This window comes from Serinus canaria, chromosome W (assembly GCF_022539315.1).
Source record: "Serinus canaria isolate serCan28SL12 chromosome W, serCan2020, whole genome shotgun sequence".
Lineage (NCBI taxonomy): Eukaryota > Metazoa > Chordata > Aves > Passeriformes > Fringillidae > Serinus > Serinus canaria.
The window spans coordinates 3,720,341-3,742,015 of NC_066342.1; the positions used below are offsets into that span (position 1 = coordinate 3,720,341).

Consider the following 21,675-nt stretch of genomic DNA (forward strand, 5'->3'; position numbering starts at 1 on the left):
AAACCTTATTTGGAGCACACAGAAAAGGACAGGATGAGTGGTTCCACAGTGGGAGAAAAATGAATAGGTAATTGCATTGGTTATTAGATAGATAAAAGCATGGACCCCCAAGGAATGTGTGGTAAAGATGGTAATCCAAGACAGAGTAAAGGAAGTTACAGGCTTACGCTGAGAAATCAAATATTAAATTAGTGGATGTCACTTCTGCTTCTTTTCTTTGAATTCTCTTATAGAGAGGTTGGTAGTATTTAGAAATCTGACTTGTACCATTTCCTTTTGCAGGGCACCGACAGTCCCAAAATAAGGGAATTTAATGTACCTAAGGGAGAAGTGTTGCCTTTGCATAGGAATTGAATTAGTAGCTGAAGTCCACACTTTGAGCAACTAGGTTGGTTGCCTGTTATAAGAGCGGCAACCAGTTGCAAGGTTAAGTGGACGCTACGTAGTTCTGAGTGGTGACTAGGCAGATGACTTGGTCTCTGACTCTGTGTAGGGGAAAGTTATTTGATTAGAGGTGAAGGTGTCATTCTGCTACAAAAGTGTCATCGAAAATCGTGAAATCTGTAATGGTATTTGAAGACCTGTATTTATGTGCTTTGTTTGTATATGAACCTTAAGATTGTGAGGGTATGTGTTGTGAAGTTGGCAGAGGTTGGTTATCTGTAAGTGAATGAAGAATGGATCCTCCATTTGCTTGGATTTTTGCAAGGGCCCTGCATAAGTCCTTAGCAGTTGTATTTGCTGGTCAAATACAAAAAGGGGGAATTGTGGGAAAGACATTCTGTGCTGTTTTCGTGAGCTAGCAAAGGCCTCCTGAAGAAAAGCAGAAGCCCCATATCTCTCCTGAAGGAAGACCAAGGTTGTCACCGTGGAGACAGAGTGGAGGAGAGAAACTTAAGAGATATGTACTCTGGCTAGCTTACAGAGTGAAGTGGCTCCCCAATAACCTACTGGGAACTTTGTTTCTCTTATATGACCAATGGGAATTGAATGTGTATGCTGGATGGGTGTAAGTGTCTTGAAAACTATAAAAGCAACGTTGCAAATAATAAATCTCTCTCTTGCACCTTTTGATGGAGTTGTGTACTTGTGTATCGTGTCGTACTCTATTGCAACAAAAGTGCTTTGTTTAGCTGTATTGGATCAGGACGACACTGGATTTGTTTCATGGCCCGCTCTATTTCGAGAACACTTTTGCATAATATACCCATTAGATCATCAAATGTGACAGTAGTGCCTAGCAGGCCTTTTGCCTTGTCCTGCAGCATGAAGGAGAAGAGTTCAGCAAATGATAGCAAACTGCTGGCTGTCATAGGGCTCAGTGGATCTAGATTGTTCTGCTGCATGTCCAAAGCATATTTCCATAAGTTGATGCATCGTTTAAAGTTTCCCGAGTCTCCATAGACAGCACCTCTGTACCTAAGTATAGGTACCTAGGACGTATCTGGGTGAGAAGGACCAAGAATACGTTCTCTAATTAATAGTGCTTGCATTCTCATCTCATCAGGATCTGCAATAAGATTTTCTAGCTCTTCTAAGCTGTTGACTTCTTTAGCATAATCATAGGCCATAATTAGTGTTTGTGGTACAGGTCTGTTCATGATACTAATCCTATCATTGTATCTCATTTCCATAGCTCGCTTCCAGTATTTCAAAGCACCAAGCAGATCTCTCTTTTTGTCCACAAATGTTGCTCCTAGAAGTTCCAGAGCATTTATACATTCTATCTTACTAGTCTGTTCATGTTGGGTCAGGAAGTCCACAATATTTGTGTGGCCTGTCACACTGGCTGACAGAAGAGGAGTCATTCCATAGCCATCTTTTTCCATCTTAGCACAATACTTGAGAAGCATCTTCATGATCTCTAAACTTCCAGATTCTGCACAGTCATGCAATGCAGTGTTTCCTAGCAAAAGAGGAAAAACAATTACATAAAGTATAATTAAATTATAGTCCAGATATCACTCCATTAATAGGTAAAAAAACCCAATGTTTTGACATCTACAAACTATGAAAGGCTTAAATGACAAGTTAAAAACATTCAAGATCTGATTAAAATATCACGGCTACCACACAGTTATACAAACCAAAATGCTTGACATTATTACCCAAAAGAATTAAACAGATTTTAAGGACATGTCTCATTATTCAAAACTTAAACTAGAATTCTCTACCACATGAGAAATTTTATATCTGCTTTCAAGTATAAAACAGAAACCTAAGCTTGCCACCTTACGTGGTTATATTTTCCCTTCTTCCCTTGTCAAATTTCCTTCATCCCTATCTCTATTCATAATAAAAAAAAAAAAAAAAAAGATCTGTATAAAAATTAAAGCTGTGCTAACTCAACACTGGCCTTGCTCACTGCTATACTGTACCTCTTCCTCTCTCTTTCATCCAAAGCCTTTAATTAAAGTGTTCCAAGGTAATAATTGAACATAAAGGCAAATACAGCTCATCACAACAGGCCTTTCATATCAGCTGGGGCCTCAGAGACTGCCAGAACATTCTAAGGGACCAACTTCTTTTGTCAAGCCTATGTATACACACAGATAAACTATTTCTAGTACTTTATTAGGTCTTTATTCTGAAGTCTCACATAAACCCCTCCTCTGCTCAGGATTCCCAAAATTTTAAAAAAACCCCAAGCCCCCAAACCCAAACAGTGCCTTCAACACACAGCATCCAGCCATTTGTCTTATAAGTCTAATCATTTACAATAAGATTATTTCTTTTGAAGAGAACATGCAATATCATGCTCAAGGCATTCAGGTGGCACTCATACTATGTGGTGAAATTTCCAGCAAGCAGTAATGGCAACTGACTGCAAAACATTTGTAGCAAACTAAAAAGAAATCATTGGACACCACAATTTAAATATCAAACTGCTATGCTTCAAGTAGGAGAAAGTTTTGCTTAAGACCATACATGAGTAGTTCACTGGGGGAGACAGGAAGATGGACAAACTATAACTCTCTCCATCCTCACCAACATAATAAAGCTTCTTGGGGGCTTTATTGCTTTTAAAATTATACAATTAAAACCTAGCTTCTTTTTCATATATACTACAGATTCAGGCATACCAACTTTTCAACCTCCCACTACATTAACATGAAAATAATTAACAGCATACCCATGTAAGAATCCCACCCTCCCACTCCCCAATTAAAATGTCTTCTACCACCAGCCTTGCAAATTCTGGTTAACTGGCTACCAGATCATCATTATCTGTTATATCATCAGCAAGTTTCCACATGCTCAAATCAGAGAACCCTTTTCCAAGGATTCTGTACATTCATAGTCATCTGATTTGGCTTTTAAAAAGTTCAGAGAGAGTTTCATAAACTTTCTCATTTGCATTTTTGGCAGGCTTTTTTCTATGACACCAAGACACTGATTTGCAGTAGCTTTTTCTTTGGATTTTTAGATGTATAAACAGAACTGAAGTAGGTGGGGAAAAAAATCAATAGGGCTGAAATCTTCGGCTGATGTTTGGGAAAAGTGCATTTTGTAGGTATACAGTCTCCTAATTTCAACAACTTAGCTTAGACTTACCTTAATACATTTTCTTAATGTACTCCCCTCCTCCCCCAGGCTGTTATCTGTAGAATGTGCAGTTTACCTTTTACATTAGAGTGTTTAGCCAGTAAAACTCAATTTGATCCCTAAAGTGTGCCTGTGATTTCACTTAAAAGCTAAACAGGGCATGCAAATGAACTGAAAAGCTGAGGAAGACACTCCACACAAAGCAGCATCCAAAATTATCTGTTAGATCAATACTCATGAAACTAAAATCAGGTCTTAATAGGAAGTGATTTTCAGTCTCAAATACCCTAGGCAATCTTTGTCACTAATGGAAAATTAAATCAGTGACAGGAGCTTGATCAACACAGGGGTCTGGTCACACTACAGTTTTTACAGAGACCAACAAATTCTCCAATCACAGGAACAGATATTTTTTTCCAAATTTAGGTGTATTAAAAGTTTGGTTTTTCAACTGCAGTTTATTAACTAAAATTCCTTTTTTTTTTTTTTTTTTTAATTACACAAAGCTGTTCATACCTCCAGACTGACAAGCATGAGATCTTTAAATTCCTAAGACAAAAAGAGAGCAAAAGCAGACAAATAGACATAACTAGCTTGCCAATATACAGACACATTATAAAAGTCATCTTGCTGTGCTGGAAAAAGCCTAGTAAAAACTTTTCTATAGCTGTCAACCCAGAAGCAAATACAAACTGGCTCCTCAGGCTATCTACACTTCTGAAACACTTACTGATAAAGCCAAACCCATATCCATCTGGGTGTGGCCAAGCCACCAGTTACTGTAGCCAGTTTAGGGTATATTCAAGTCCATGCTACCTCACTCACAGCAGAGCTCTGAAACACTAGAAAGGTCTTTTGGAGGCTGCCAATTCCAATGCCACTCTAGACGCGGCCTGGGATGAAAAAGATTCAGAACTACAAGTGTTTTTACCAATACATGTCAGAATGTTGTGTTAGCTGGGCAAATTAAACATTTAAATTTCAAAATATTCATATACATATTTTAAGTTGTATTTGAGGTGCCAGTTGATTTTTTTAAAAATACAAGTTCACAAAAATGTTTTATTGCAGACCATATTGTACTTGTTGAAATATTATAGTCATCCTTAAGTCACAACTATTTCATCTTTACATATTATCATTCACAATCCTTTATTTCTACCTTCAAGTCAATATTTTTACAATATTAAAAGTCATAACAAATGCATATTACAAACATATCAAAATGCACTAGTACCACCAAAGTTCTTACAATTATTTAACAACTACTGATATACATATTGCTATATTTGACAATAGGATCAATGGCAACTATTCATATTACACATTGCAGATCCATCACCACATACCTATGACCTTTACGCTCTTTTATCAGTTACCATAAATGTATGCCATGACACACTAATAGTGCAAAAAGTCGTACAAATTAGGCTTAGCCAGTGTCTACATAATTCAAGAACACACCAACAATTTATATGGCATTAATTTACAATAAAGCTATGCATAACACATGGAAATATTCCTACATCACCAAGGATTTTCAGTATTCTCTCCATCTGGATCTCCTTTATTAAAAGACTTACTTTTTTTCTTACTATCATAGTTATTTACTCAAAGAGAGGTTACTGAAAACATATCAGAGATAAAGTAATTTCTAGCTACTTATAATGTAGTAGGCCTTGGAGACCACAATTACTTCAAGCAATGCACAAATTATTAAATGTCCTAGGGTGACATTATCATGCTTGTATCCCCATTTGTGTGTTCTGTTTATGCTGGATATTATGTTCTGTGCCTTCAAGACTGGCTCTGAAGAGCAAAGTTTTGTTTTGTTTTGTTTTGTTTTGTTTTGTTTTGTTTTGTTTTGTTTTGTTATCAGCCTGCTCCCCCACAGCTGTCAGGACACAGAGACGGGGCAGTACATAGTGCTGCTTTTGCTTTATTTTGCACTTGCTTTCGCTTTGCTCTTGCTTCCACTTTGCTTTTGCTTCTGCTTGTTAATTTTAGTTTAGCTAGGTAATCCGAATTTTCCCTGGACTGTTTTTCTTTCCCTTTCTTGGAACCACTGCTCCGGACTGGGACCTGGGAAACAGCAAGACTTTGCACCTTGTGGCCTGCAGCAGCAATCCCCAGCGACGGAGGGCCCAATAACAGAGCGACCACTCCCAGGAGAGACTTTCTGAATTTGTCATCTTTTTCAGAGCGGTGAAAGAGTGTTGTCATCTGGTATTGTCCATTTTGTGTGCTGGGGGGTGCTTTGCCTGTTAAATAAACAGGTTCTTTCCACTTGTCTCTGAGGAATCCTTCCCAAACCGGTCGGAGGGAGGGACCGTGTGGGTTTGCTTTCCGGAGGGGCCCCCTTTGGAGTTTTTCTCCCAATTTTGCCCTAAACCAGGACAATAAATGAAAGTGATCACCAATAATTTTTAGTGGCTGCACTTCAGTTTGACTGGATGCAATGGCAGCAGGAAGGAAATATAAGAATACAAGCTTCAATAAGCCAAAAGCAGACATGGGCAGATGGATGGGTATAGAATTGCCAAATTAAACAAACACACACACACACATGCCCGTCAACCTTAAGAATTAACAAGAATTCCAGACATCTATCTACACAGTTGTTATGAAGTGGTACATTTGTGAGGACATGGCAGTTAGCCTTGATATCTAACTCAAGGTCTTTGTTCCACAATTTACCCATTTCAAAAATATTGTATCATCTATAGTGACAGGAATAAACAGTGCCTGAACATATCTATGCAATTCTGCAGTTAAGGCAATCCAATTTTCGTACCAATTTCTTTCGTAAAAAATTTAAATCAGCATTGTATCTACTGCTGTGTTAAAGAGGAAATAGTTTCATGTTTCTTTCTAGCCCTACTTTTACAGGGATAATATGAACATTACACAATTGCTTTGTGTATCACAGAACTAATTCCCCAGCTATCCAGTAGTGCAACAAAAAAAAACAAACAAACAAACAACCCAAACCAAAGCAGACAAAAAAAAAAAAAAAAACAACCAAAAAAAACCCCAACAGGCAGCTCATCAAGGGAGGTGTGTCTAATGAAATTGTGTCAGAAGCTAATTATTCTCAAAATAGGCTGATAGCTTATGACATGGGAAGGAAACTGATTTGGCTTGATTTGTAACCAATATTAACTACATCTACTAAAGTTTGCAAAATGCTTAATCAAAATTCTGGTAAGCAAAACTTTTTAAATAAAAATACTATTTTTAAAGTATGATAGCAATGTGGTACCAAACTAAAGATCTCTTACTGAAAATACACACTCAGCTGCTGAACTTTACACACTGGTCAATCTTTCAAATTAAATAATTTTTTCTTCATATGTTTAAAAGGAACTGAATGTATATTTTTGCAGCCTCATAGATGAAATTAATCACCTTCAGAAAATGAAATTGTTCCTAAAACAATTTATTCATTTTTTTAAGCAGACCACTTGAAGCAAATAAGTCCTCTAGTAACTTTGACTTTTGAAGAAAAAATTATTGATACGTACATGCACACAAACATAGGCAATGCAAAAGAAAACTGGTTTACATGTCTATACTCAGTATACTTGACAAATGAAAATTAAAGGTCTGTCTTTCTTTTTTTAAAAAAGTAAAAATTGCAAAGAGCTATTAACCTCACCAAGTTGTTCTATGTTCTGTAATAGAATAACTGTTCCCTCGGTCAGAAAAGTACTTAATAATAACTCATATTACTAAGGTTAATAATACAAAGTGGCAGTAACGTATAAAATGTTGTAAATCATTGACTTTTAACAGAAACTATTTTTTTGCATCTGAAATATGCTTTCTCGAGCTTCAGGAATAGAAAGTGAATTGCTAAACTTACAGCTGCAATTTTTAAATTCAAAAATAGAATGCTCATCTGAAAGCCTAAATGGGAAGTGAAAACAGCTCATTTCCAAACAGGTTATTCTGGCTTTTTTTTTTTTTTTTAAAGCTTCTTACGTCCATACAATTTCAAATCTAAGGAAACAAATTTTATTTAATGAAAAAACCCCATCTTTCAGTTTTTGCACATCATCTCACTTTCAGTGAGGTTGGTTTTACTCTTTTATTGCAGGCTACTCGTACTTCCTTATCTCATGCAATAGCTTAGTAGTGCTAATCAACTCTTCCCTACTTTCTTGAATTGCAAACAGCAAGTCAGAATGAGAAACAGCTTCAAACATTAAGTGAATTCCAGAAACATACACTAATTAAAAGGATACTAATGTCCTTTGTAAAAAACTGATTAAGTGAAAATTTCAGCACCTGCATAGTCAGTTCAAACATCACATGTAAGTGTGGTTATGAAATGGTACCACCTAGCATTCCCCTTCAGAGTTTAGCATATTCAACCACTTTGTGAAAGAGCTTAATATACAGTAAAAAGTAATAAACATTCTATCAATCACTGCAGGACTGTTGAAAGCAGTACAAAGAAACACAACAAAATCTGGGAAAACCTGTCTCAACTGACAACAGAACTAAATAAACATGGCCCTTTTTGTCACAGTTTGACGCTGGTGCAATGCCAGTGCCCCCATGAAAATATATTCTCCCTGGTGTCTACTGTGAGATGTGACCAGAAATAGAGCAAAGCAGGCTCCAGATTAGGAATAAAGGAAAAAAAAAACTTTATTAACTTACAATATATAAAGGAAACACACAGAACTCAGAATGAAAACCTTCCAAAAACATTCCTCGTCCTCCCCCCACCAAATTTCCAACACATCACAGTGAGACAAAACCTTGGATTCTCAATTCAGTTACCACCCCTCAGATCACCAACTCTCAGTCCATCACCACCCTTCAGATAATCAATTCTCAGTTCATCAAGAAGAGAGGAGTCCCTCTTATACCATAGGCTTCCCCAGGAAACACAGTTGAAACCTCTTGTGTTTCCATGTTGTGGCACCACCCGGAGAACATTTGCCATCGTGACCTCTTCCTTCCATGTCCAGTGCTCTCACCACTGCACATGGACCAGAGCTGCTTCTAGGGTTCCCCTTTTAAGGATGCTTTGCCCAGTTCCAAAAAAAAAAAGCACAGTCTCTCACTTTTGGGATACCTGTCCCCCCCCAAATTCACCCCCTGGGGTCGAGGGGTCTCGAGAACAGAGATCTTCTTCTTCACTGAAGATCGAGGGCACTAACCACCCTCCTCACCCGTCGTCTCTGTTCACACCACTCCTTCACATAACATCACTGCACTCTCTTGGCTCCAAGCCATTGCCTCCCCCTAAATGCAGTCTCTGTGTGACAGGAAAAAAAATGGTTCTGTCCATGGCTATACAAGAAAAGTCCAGCCAAAGGCCACTTCATCATCTCCTCCCACCTAGGATTCTTCTCAACTCTTCTGACATCTTTCACTTGCATGAACTTTCATCACACTTGCCCATTTCCTCCCATTTCATCTCTATCTCTCTTCTCCTTCAGATCCAGGAGGATCAGTATTTGTAAGGTTTCCATCATTCAAGAAAAGGGTTAAAAATCTCGGGCCCTGCCGGGCACCTTCTCGCTGTACCCTCGCTGCACCCCCCCTTCTCCTTCTCAGCCAGTGTGCTGCCAGCGCATGATATCAAATTTCAAGGTGGCAGAAGCACAGGCGCTCTCTCTCTGTGTCTCTCTGTCTCTCTGTCTCTGTCTCTCTCTCTCTCTCTCTCTCTCTCTCCCTCTCTCTCAGGAAGGGGGGGGCGGGGGGTTGCCCAACGCCTCTCAGTGTTTCTCCACCCTTCCATCCTGCAGGGGCCTTCACCTCCCTTCTCTGTGCAAGGCCTTGGCCTACCTCACCCGGCCGCATGGCTTCCCCCGCAGCTGGGCAGGGGATGTCTGACCTCTTTCACCCACTGGAACCAAGAGAGCTTCCCCCTGGGAGTTCTCTGCTTTTAACCCCCTGTGTTCTCAGAGGCGTATCCATGTCCTCAGTGGCCACACCAGGTGCCAATATTGAAATTTCAGCACTGATTGGTTTGACCACAAACTCCAAAAAAACTCACTTCCTTTTCAAACCAGGACACTTCCAAAGTCAAGAGACTCCATGTTTACATCAAGGGTTGAAGCTTTACCTTGAAGAAAGTAATTTAAGTGTAGATCAAAAAGTCCTCATGATGTGTCAGAGAGCTCCAACTGATGACCACAGTAGGTTTATCCTAGGATCTCTTATATTTGAGAAAAGACATTTCTGTTTATGCGACTTTTATGATTAACCTTTGATGGGAAGAGTTGTAGCTTCTACCACTACCACTACTCCTTCCCCTTCAGGGTTCATATGTATTCCTCTGGTTCCTAGGCATGGGTTCCGAATATACTGAATAGCTGCAGCAGCTATATAAAAAGCCTGTCACAAAGAGTGTTTATCCTGATTCTAAACTTGATGGTTTGAGTTTTGATTTACATACCTGTGCTGGTTTAAAAACACAGCTGAAAAATTAACCCCCACTTAAACTGCTCTCTTCGTGTCCCTCCTGTTGTCCCCCCTCCGGTGAAAGGGAGACTAAAAGCAGAGATTCCAAGTTAAAACCCAGCAATGAAATAAGAAAAATGAACAGTAACTGTAGCAATGTATTTGCACAGTCTAGGCCACAGTGTGCTCCAGCCAAACTGCTTTTAGTTATTCTTATCAGAGCGCTTGTGATGGTGTTCATGGGGGTCCCAGGATGAGTGAAGAGACGAGAAAGTTGACTCCGTGTTTCAGAAGGCTTGATTTATTATTTTATGATATATATTATATTAAAACTATACTAAAAGAATAGAAGAAAGGATTTCATCAGAAGGCTAGCTAAGAATAGAAAAGGAATGAATAACAAAGGTTTGTCTCTGACCGAGACAGTCTGGACAGCTGGACTGAGATTGGCCATTAATTAGAAACAACAACATGAGACCAATCACAGATCCACCTGTTGCATTCCACAGCAGCAGATAATCATTGTTTACATTTTGTTCCTGAGGCCTCTCAGCTTCTCAGGAGGAAAAATCCTAAGGAAAGGATTTTTCATAAAACATGTCGGTGACAAGCCCTCTGGAATTCAACGAGGTTACTAAGACATAAATTGTGCTAAATTAAGAAAGAAGAGGCTGAGAAACAAAATGCCAAGACCACAAGAACTAAATAAAGGAGGGCTGTGAAGCACCTGGATTGTAACCAATCACACATCCTGAAAAGTGCATGCAGAGCACGTGGACAAGATAGAGGCACCAATCAAGAAATGTGTGATAGATGTGTGCAGTAGTGTTAGAATGTATAAATAGAACATAATGTAAACAATAAAGTGGCTTCTGCTTAATCACTTTGGTTAGTTGTCCAGGAGTCCTGATCTCCCGCAAGCTGGTGACCCGACAACGTGATGCTTCAGACCAGACCCTTTGGATTCTGAAGGGGGTCTGCTGAGCTGAAAAGGCAGGAGGCCCCAGTCAGAGACCACCGCAGCAGGACCGCGGTGGGGGGAGTTGGAGGATGGCTCTGGGAAAAGTACGCTTATGCTGCAGCAGACACAGGAAAAGGTGAGCGACCGGGGGCTGGTAGGATGGGAAAGGCACTGTCAAAACAACAGCAGGCCACGCTAACTGTCCTCCAGCTTATTCTCTCTAAGAGAGCAATTAAGTATGACCCAGAGGTCCTTAAAAGACTATTGAGATGGGGTCAGGAGAGAGGATTTTTGCCACCCCCAAGAGCGCATTTGACACCCCCGAGTGGGAAAGGCTCTCTGGGATGCCGTAAGTGACAGGTCAAAGGAAACCAAGGAACTTAGCACAGCATGGAAGTTAATGATAACGGTACTAAAGCAGTTAAAAGCAGAAAGCTGCAGCAGGGACAGCAGCCACCCTAGAGCCAGATGACCCCACAGTGGCCTTCCCAGCGTTTGTGTGAGAATTTTCTTTTGGGGGATTGAACCAATTATATTGTCCCTACCTTCTGCATCGCCGGAGTTACAGGCTCCACAGGTGGTCTCAGACAGTAACAACGCGGTGCTACAGCCCACCCTGGCTCTGCAACCCGCACCGGAATCAGAGAAAATGGACATGAATGCGCCACTCCCTCCTCTGGTACTGGGATTACCCACTACCCATGGGTGCCCCGTGGTGTCCCCTGAGGAGTTAACAATAGCATGGGGGGGGGGGGGGGGGGGTCGTATTTTCCTTTACCACCTTCCCTGCCTGACTCACTGCTGCTTAGCCATTGCATCGGATATTCAAATGCATCATTCAAATGCAATGTATATATACTGCGGCTATACAAATGCAGAACGCTTGTGCCGCTTTGAGGAGGAGGAATACCAGTGGCAGGAGAGAGAGATAGCTGAACTCAGAGCTTTAATATATCTACAAATAAGGGAAAGAGAAAAGACCAGATCTTTGCTGATGGCGATGGGAAGAAGGGGAGATGGATCGATTGTGAGATTGGCTTATTGCCTTATCAATTCTCCGAGCTGTAAGGGCAGTAAGGATCGCTGAGCCCGGCTCTCCAAAGAAGGTAGCCCTGATAGAAGCTTTGCCTGCCCTATGATTTCTGATGATGAAACAGATTGGTGGGCGGAGGAGGAAGCAGCGTAGAGCGAGAAGCTGAAGGGGAGAGTGTGGTATTGTTCACAAGGGTCCCAGGATGAGGGAAGAGATGAGAAAGTTTACTCCATGTATCAGAAAGCTTGATTTATTATTTTATGATAGATAATATATTAAAACTATACTAAAAGAATAGAAGAAAGGATTTCATCAGAAGGCTAAGCTAAGAATAGAAAAGGAATGAATAACAAAGGCTTGTCTCCAACCGAGAGAGTCTAGGCAGGTGAACTGTGATTGGCCATTATTTGGAAACAACCAGATGAGACCAATCACAGATCCACCTGTTGCATTCCACAGCAGCAGATAAGAATTGTTTACAGTTTGTTCCTGAGGCCTCTCAGCTTCTCAGGAGGGAAAAATCCTAAGGAAAGGATTTTTCATAAAACATGTCGGTGACAGGAGAGAGTACAGCAGGAGCAAGATTTTGACTAGTACCATGGAATGCGAAGAATGTCCGATCCCCCCACTCCACAGGACAACCAGGAGCTTACGCAACAGCGGAAGGAGGGGAGAAGCTGCCAATGAAGGAGAGAGAGTCCTGAACGGAGATTTACTAGCTGTTCTGTGTCCGAAGATGAGTGTAACCCAGCTCAGCAGTGGCAAGGTATTATCAGAGAAGCCCTCATCCAGGGTGAGATTATCTCACAAGCGCTTCAAGTAATCTCTGTCCCTGGTAACCCAAATCAACATCAGTGGGTGGGGCTGGAGTGGAAGTTCGTCCGAGAGGGGCAGAAAGCCATAATGCAGTATGGGCTAACTAATCCATACATGCAGACCTTGCTGGATCACATTTTTACTAGTGGTTTAATGTCCCCGCTTGATTGTAAAAAGCTGGCAGAAACCTTTTTAAAACCCACACAGAGACTGCTGTGGCAGGCGGACTGGGAAAGGCGGGTAGGCGCTGCTGTGGTTGAAAATCTTGGGCTCCCTCAGGGGGACCCTAGGCAGTTTGCCACCCCAGACTTGATGTTGGGGAAAGGGCCTTTTGCTGACGCACAAACTCAGGCACATTTACATACAGCAATTTTGCAACAGTCTCAGAAGCTGGCAGGGGAAGCATTCCACGCTGTCGCAGACATGGGACTTCCACCACCATCCTATACAACCATTAAGCAAGAGGCAAAAGAGACTTTTATGAGTTTCCTAGATCGCCTTAGAGATGCAATTGGTGGAGTTCCAGGAATGTCTTCGGATGTAAAAGGCACGCTAGGGATGCAACTGGCAGTGGATAATGCAAACTCTACCTGTAAGAGGATCTTGCAGACCTTGCCTCGAACCGCCACCTTGATGGACATGATAGAAGCTTGTTCTAGGGTGGGAACACCAGAGGAAAAAGTCACTTACCTAGCAGAAGTGATGGCAGTTGCCCTTAAATCACTGGTACAGCAAGGAAAAGGCGACTCTAGCCTGAAATGTTTCAGCTGTGGTAGACCTTGACACTTTAAAGCCCAGTGTTGAGCTGAAGCCATGAAGAAAAGTAAGGCAACATCGACATCTACTGGTTCCACAGGAAACTGCAATAGATGTCATAAATTTGGTCATCAAACCAGAATTTTATCCAAAATGCAAGAAAGATGGAACACCGTAGGGAAACGGAAAACAGAGCATGAAGGGGGCACGTTCAATGACACAAATGCTCCTCCACAACCAGGCAACTGCCTGGACATCCTCCACTCAGCAACAGCAGGGAGTGCAGGAGTGGACTTGGATACAGCAATAGAAGCAACCCTGGAAAACACTGATGCACAGGGCATCCCATCAACAGTGATCGGACCCTTAGGGCATGGACTTAGTGCCCTGCTGATAGGGAGATCATCCACATCAAAGCAAGGCATTTTTGTTTGGCCTGGACTAATTGATGCAGATTATTTAGGCAATATTGGGATATATGGTGCAAACGTTGAGGCCACCCATCCACATTCCAAAAGGCACAGGATTGGCACAGTTAGTTCCCTTTAAGGCCAAGGTTCCTAGACAAGGGGTCATGCTGAGAGGGAATGGAGGTTTTGGGTTAACGGGAACCCCTCAGGTCATGTTTACATTACCATTATCCGGAGCAAAACCAGTTAAACCTATTACTTTTCAGCATCCCAGTGGAGGAACTCTCACGACAAAAGCCGCATTGCTGGACATGGGTTCAGATGTCGCCATTGTTCCCTTGTTTGCATGGCCTGCAACATGGCCTCTGAATACCCTGGGAACACCAGTTATGGGGGTGGGACGCATGCAAATGACTCGAATTAGTAAAACATTTTTAACAGTGTGGGTTGATGAAGATGCATGTCTGTGTTCAGGTGAGACCTTATGTGATGTGATGAATACAACAATCTGGCTGCTGGGATGGGATGCATTGAGCCAGATGGGTTTCTGTCTCACCAATGAGGGTTTTTAGCGGTGGCCATTGAGGGGCAGCCAATCCTAAAATTAAATGGTTAACAGAGACACCAATCTGGGTTGATCAATGGCCACTAAGGAAAAGCTTGCCCATGTTAATGAATTGGTTGATGAGCAATTGAAAAAGGGGGAATATCATACCCTCTATGAGCCCCTGGAACACACCCATCTTTACAATTCCAAAAAAATCAGGAACACGGAGGTTATTACATGACCTTCAAGCCATTAATTCCATAATGCAGGATATGGGACCCCTGCAGCCTGACCTACCCTCGCTATCAGAGTTACCTGTCAATTGGCAACTGTTAATTATCGACATCAAAGATTGCTTTTTCACAATCCCCCAGCACGAGGACAACAGCGAGAAGTTTGTCTTCTCAGTGCCATCCATTAGCAAGGCAGAAGCAGCAAAGAGGTATCAATGGGTTGTATTGCCACAAGGGATGCAAAAGTCTCCCATGATGTGCCAACTGTATGTTGCCTGGGCGCAAGCCCTGCTGAGAAAACGATACCCACAGTATCTTATCTATCATTACATGGATGATATTCTTATAGCAAGAGAACACCTAGATACAGCAACTCTGCTACCTGCCTTACAGCAACAATTACAAGAGGCAGGCCTTCAAATTGCCCTTGAAAAAGTCCAAAAACAGGACCTGTGGAAATATTTGGGTATGCTTATCACTGAAGCCCAAATTCAGCCCCAAAAATTAACTATTTGTACATAAATTCAGACTTTATCAGATGTTCAAAAATTAATTGGGGACATACAGTGGATTCATAGTACTTGTGGCATAACTAATGAAGACCTTGAACCCCTAATGCCATTATTAAAGGGGGGAAAGCAGGCCAATGTGCTGCATGAACTGACTGAAAAACAACAGAAGGCTCTGACTCAAATTGCCACAAAATTGGGTAATTCCTTTTCAGATCGTTGGTCCCCTACTTTGCCATTGTCCGTGGCTGTGCTGAATAAAGAAAAACACACAACGGCTATACTAATGCAGTGGGATGGCCAGGCTAAACAGCCACTACAAATCTTGGAATGGGTGTTTTTACCATTTAATTTGGAAAAAATCCTTGACTGCGCGAATGGAGGCTATAGCAAAAATTGGGATCAAGGCACAGAAGCGGACATTAGAAATTGCAGGAATGGAACCCCAAAATATTCTTCTCCCATTAACAAATGACTATTTGCAATGGTCATTACAGAATATAGATAGCTTGCAATGGGCATTGTTGAACTTTCCAGATCTCATTAGCATTTATTTTCCCCCTCATAAGCTTTTTTCTTTGCATCAACAAGTGGAAGAACTACCTTGGCTATCAAGGCAACCTGTAGAAGGCCTCATGGTTTTTCCTGATGCCCGTCGAAAGACTTCTAAAGCAGGCCTTACTCGGCAGTACAAAGGCAAATGGCTCAGTGAAATCCTTGAAGGACCAGGAGACTCTTTATAAGTTCTTGAGTTATGTGCTGTTATCAGGGTGTTTAAAAAATGGCCAAATGATCCCATTAACATTGTTTCTGATTCTCTCTACATAGTAGGTGTTGTTGAGCACATGGAGCGAGTATTACTGAAGGAAATTCAAAACCGGTGGCTGTGGCAAGTCTTTTTGCAACTGCAGCAGTTACTTCATTCTTGCAAGCAGGATTATTTTATTACCCATATATGGAGTCACTCTGGATTGATGGGAGGCCTGGCCTTAGGAAAAGAGAAGGCTGACCAATTGGTGGCACCACTCTGGGCCTCTGCTTCTCCTAACGTTGATAAGTTTGGCCAGGCCAGAAGGGCTCATGAGTTTTTTCACCAAAGCGCAAAAGTTTTACACAAACAACTTGGAATATCGCTGCAGGATGCTCAAGGAATTGTCACAACCTGCCCACAATGCCAGGGCATGATTGGCAGATTGGGTCCTGGGGGTCAACCCTCGTGGCCTGGGGCCCTTGCAGTTATGGCAAACTGATGTAACTATCTACGCCCCGACTGGTCACTTTAAAGGCGTTCATGTAACCATAGACTCCTTTTCTGCCATGGTTTGGGCCACTCCTATGACAAGCGAAGGATCTCGTTTTGTAATTCGACACTTGCGAGGCTGCTTTGCCATAATGGGTGTAATGGGCTTGCCGCAGGAAATCGAGATGGACAATGGGCCAGGATATATAGCCCGAGGGACCCAAGATTCTTGGCTCGTTGGGGAGTGAAGCATAGCACAGGTATTCCAGGTAACTCCACAGGACAAGCTATCATTGAAAGAACACGAGGTACTGAAAGGGCTGCTTGATAAACAAAAAACGGGGGAGGATGGGCTGACACCGCAGGACAGAGTGCTGAAAGCAGTTTATGTTATGAATCATCTACTGTTACAAGGTATTCGCAGTGACCCACCAGCATTAACCCATTACTCAGGTTTGCAGCAAGATTCTGAATTGATACAGCACTGACCAAAAATTTGTTTTAAAAATCCTATGACATGGTTATGGGAAGGACCTGCAGATTTATTAATGTGGGACAGGGGTTATGTTTGTGTCATTACAGGCAAAGGACCCTGAAGGATACCAACGATATGGGTTTGCCCCAGGCTTGAGAAGGACACTGATCCCTAGTATCACCAATGAACCAACAACCAGCGCTACCTGAAAACATCAATTGCCCTCAGAACTGTGAACGCTTTTGCTATACTTGGGGGAGATTAGAATGTGTGGGGTGTGGATTAGATAGGAGGTGTCAGTACAAAGGAGGAAGCTTCCAGAGTTGTATTTAGTGCAGACATTGGCACTCCCAAGAATTCAATACCTGGGTGGTGTTATCCCAAATGGCAGGAACAACGGTTGATTCTCCTGAAACCTGTTGAGAAGGGCCAAACTTATCTGAGTCTCAGGAGCAATTGGGGCAGGCTATTAGGTGGTTTCATAACGAACGCCAAAAGCTCGAGCAAAAAGAGAGAGACAATAAGATCAAGGCTATTGAATGTGGGAAAGGAATACTTATCCCCGGGACTTGGGGAGTTAGACCAGATCAGTGGGAACAAACAAAGCAGAGGTGGGAAGAGAAGAAACAGAGAAGACAGAATAGGATAAGGGGGCAAAGAGCAAGAAACACCGTCAGTTTGGATTTTATCCCTGATCTCATAGGGGAAGGGTTTTTTACCAATGATCAGGATGAAAAATAGTATTAAATTAGATGTGCGGGGTTTTGGGGGTCTCCTTCTGTTACTTGTGATATGTGGCAACATCTGTAGTAGAGAAGAAATGAACCCGCTTGGATGGCATCGACAGAATATATGGCTTACTTGGGCCAATGCTACTGGGGTGGACTCCTTTTGTTTATCCTTAGCCATGACCGGAAATCCCATTCGCACACGTCTAATTGGTATCAAAATTGTAGTAATTACAGATCCTCTTATTACGGCGGGGGTTTTCGGAGTCTCTCTGACCCTGGCTGATGTAGGTGTCCAGATAGCTAAGTCTTGCTAAGCACAACCTGTCTGAGTCCCTCAGGCAGGCTCCCAGCCACAGGCAATCTTAGCAAACAGCTCAGCTCTTAAGTGAGATCAGCTCTTTGGTGAATTCAGCTCTTTAGTGATTTCCGCTCTTTGCTTGCTAAGTGCCTCAGCAGACGCAGGGAGAGAGAGGAGAAAGCTGTATGAGGTTCCACAGAGGTGTCTTTATTGGCAGCTTCTGCGAAGGGCGACAGTGACAGCTCTTCTGCAGAACTGGGCAGAAGTGGGTGTTTATATAGGGTATCGGGGTTTTGGGAAACAGTCCAATAGTAAGGGTCGAGGCGAGTATGACCTATCGCCTTACAGAGAGATAACGAGGGTCCGAAGGCAGAAGAGGGGCTTCTTTGGTCCAGTCATCATGACTAGTCATTTCTTATCTTAGGCAACTGACTGCCAGGGAGGCCTTGCAGGCCCTGTGGCTGCTACATCCTCTGAACAGAGACAGACATGGTTGTCCCAGGAAAATCCTGGGAAACTGTGTAGAAGCTGTGGGAAATTTAGAGGAAAGAATTTAAAAAATTATTATCTCTCTTTCTGTAACCATTATTCGTAGATATGGTTCTCCAGAGTGTGCTATTCATAGTTCACCAATAGTGTGAGAGGTTTTCACTTTGAGACCAATCAGGTATCAGCTTAGCGAGTCAGACTATAAAAGTCGCAACTTCTTCCGAATAAACAAATTCCATTTCGCCTTCCGATGACTGGAGTCATTCATTCTGTCCCTGACTCAACAGTGTCATCCCAATAAGTGCTTTTACTAGTTTTACAAAATGGGTAGGAGCCGGAGGAAAGCCATATGTGGGAGGAAATAGATCAAGCACAGAGAATCGCTGGTGTAACATAACCAGAGGTGGTACAAAATTGGACATATGCAAAAGGTTGGGGATTAGGCCAAACGGTAAGGGCTTCCAAGCAGATATGATAACACAATCACTGAATGAAAGAGGACTAGGGCCTCAAGAACTAGACCTGTTAGGATCGGTACCTGGGAATTATTGCTTGTTTTTAAACTACTTTTTAAACCCAAAATAAACTGATATCAGCAATGTCCTAGTCCCATGACCCAAAAATAATAGTGCCATCCTTAATCCCAATTCTCCATGGCATCAGAACATTATCAAATATTACCATAATTGGACTTATCCTGGAATTGCTGGTGCAAATGTGACTGTAAGAAAGCTTCCATCAGGTGTCTCTTAAATCTGTGGGGATAGGGCATGGCCCGCAATTCCGAGTAATTCGTTTGGTGGTCCTTGTTACTCAGGAAAGCTAACCATGTTAGCCCCTGGCATGCGCGAAATGCTGAATCAGACTATTTGGAGAGTGGCACATAACAAGAGAACTAAAAGAGCAATCACAACCTTGGGACCTGCTTGTGACAATTGCGTAGAGTTTTGGGGCGCTTCAGCACGAATAATAGCATCATTCCTTACTCCAGATGTTGCTGCTGCTCAAGCTTTGGCTACGCGTAACAAGCGGGGATGCTGGACAGCCAAACAACTAAACATAACTTCAGCTATTTTAAATCAGATGCTCACTGATGTGGATAGTATTAGACATGGCACACTGCAAAATAGAGCCGTTATAGATTTTTTGCTATTAACACATGGGTGCGGGTGTGAGGATATTGAAGGAATGTGTTGTATGAACCTCTCTGACCATTCTGCATCCATTCACAGGAAACTGAAACAACTACAAGATAACATGAAGAAATTGACTGTGAATGACTGGGGTTTGGATGAGTGGTTTGAGGGATGGGGAATAACTGGATGGTTGAAAGATATCGTAAAGGGAGCCTTATTATTACTATTAGTCATTATTATACTGCTTTGTATTATTCTATGCATAATAAAATTGGTTACTCGCTTGACAGAAAATATAGTAAAAAGGGTCTGGCTGGTGCAAGAAGAAGAAGAAGAAGGGGGAATTGTAGCAATGTATTTGCACAGCTTAGGCCACACTGTGCTCCAGCCAAACCGCATTTATTCTTATCAGCACCCTCTGGAATTCGCCAAGGTTACTAAGACATAAATTGTGCTAAATTAAGAAAGAAGAGGCTGAGAAACAAAATGCCAAGACCACAAGAACTAGATAAAGGAGGGCGGTGAAGCACCTAGACTGTAACCAATCACATATCCTGAAAAGTGTGTGCAGAGCGCGTGGACAAGATAGAGGCACCAATCAAGAAATACGTGATCGACGTGTTCAGTAGTGTTAGAATGTATGACTAGAACATAATATAAAAATTAAAGCAGCTTCTGCTTAATCACATTGGCTAGTTGTCCAGGAGTCCTGATCTCCCGCACAGTAACAGCAACAAGATTAATAGACAAGCACACGAAAAAAGAGGATGATTAACATACTAAAAGGCGATCACTGACCAAGGCCTCATGGGCCAAAACAAAAGACAAAAATGGTGCCTGCCCTCCCCCCCCCCACCCCCCCCCCCCCCCCACCCTGCAGTGGACTACACAGTACCTGGAAAGCTAGTTAGTCCGAAGAGGAGCTATGCTGCCAAAACAGTGGCTCTCTTGGTTGCAGCAGTGGTCCCGATGCAGGGGGCTCCCTCCCCCCGGGGTGGCGGTGGTCCTGGTGGCAGCCCTGGTGGGCGCTGTGTCTTGTGGCGGGGCTCTCAGCGGCTGCAGCGGTAGCAGCAGTTGCATCATTCTGTGGCTGCAGCAGCGGTTACCCCTTTTTGCAGCTTCAGCAACAGTTACCACTTGCCGCATGTTTAAGGAACCGGTCTACCCTTTTCCCCAACGGAGGTAAACCTGTACGAACTTCCGGCGCCTCGCCGTTTCCTGCTGAAACCATGCTCCCGCCATGATGTAGGTGGTATGGAATTAAACAGTGCTAGAAACTCCACCCCTCCTTTATTCTGTACCCAGGACAATACCACAGCAAAAGAGAAAACCCCAAAGAATAATCTGTTTTACCCATGACGGGAATCAGTCAGTGAATGATCTCTACCCATCCTTATCTCAGTTTGTGAACCTTTGTCATATTTCCTCTCCCCTGTCCAGCTGAGGAGGGAAGTGGCTGAGTGGCTTTGGTGAGTGCCTGGCATCCAGACAGGGTCAAACCACCACACACAGTACTGTCCATACTATTCCTTATTTTAAGAGGAAAACAAACAAAAAACCCAATCAAACAAAAAATAACCCCACACAAACTAATTTGCTGTTCAAGACCTCTGATTCATATCAGCAAAACCTATCAAGCCCAGATAGTTGTAAACTGCAGCTTCTCAAACTAAGAGCAATGTACTGGAAAAGCCTCTGAATTAGGACGACAATGCCGAATTAACTCACATTGGAAGCATTGCTTTAACTACTTTCTGCTTTTCTAAAAACGTCTTGAGTTCTACAGGTATCTATGCTATTTTCCACAATTCTGAACAAAAAACAGAAGACTTTTCTTATCCTGTTTAACATCACCACCACCACCCTGCCCCATACTGTTCAGGTTAAGAAAATCCTTTGTTTCCATTTCTGTGGCCCATATGTTCTTCACAAAAGTTTGAGGAAACTGTAAAAGTCAGATCAGTAAAACAGTGGCAAGAAGAAAGACAACTAAATGCTCATATTTTAAATTCAAAACTATTGACCATCTGTTGCAGATTAGCACTTGTCTAACCCCAAACATCTTGTTACCT

At 42.3% G+C, this 21,675-nt stretch overlaps 1 protein-coding gene across 1 annotated transcript; it reads right to left on the minus strand.

Moving 5' to 3' along the window:
* Positions 1-1,106: 1,106 nt before the first annotated feature.
* Positions 1,107-20,834, minus strand: LOC103824911 (protein fem-1 homolog C-like). Its single transcript, XM_050986294.1, is given in 2 exon segments — positions 1,107-1,906; positions 20,738-20,834. Coding segments are annotated over 2 exon segments (897 nt in total).
* Between the last annotated feature and the right edge of the window lie 841 nt (positions 20,835-21,675).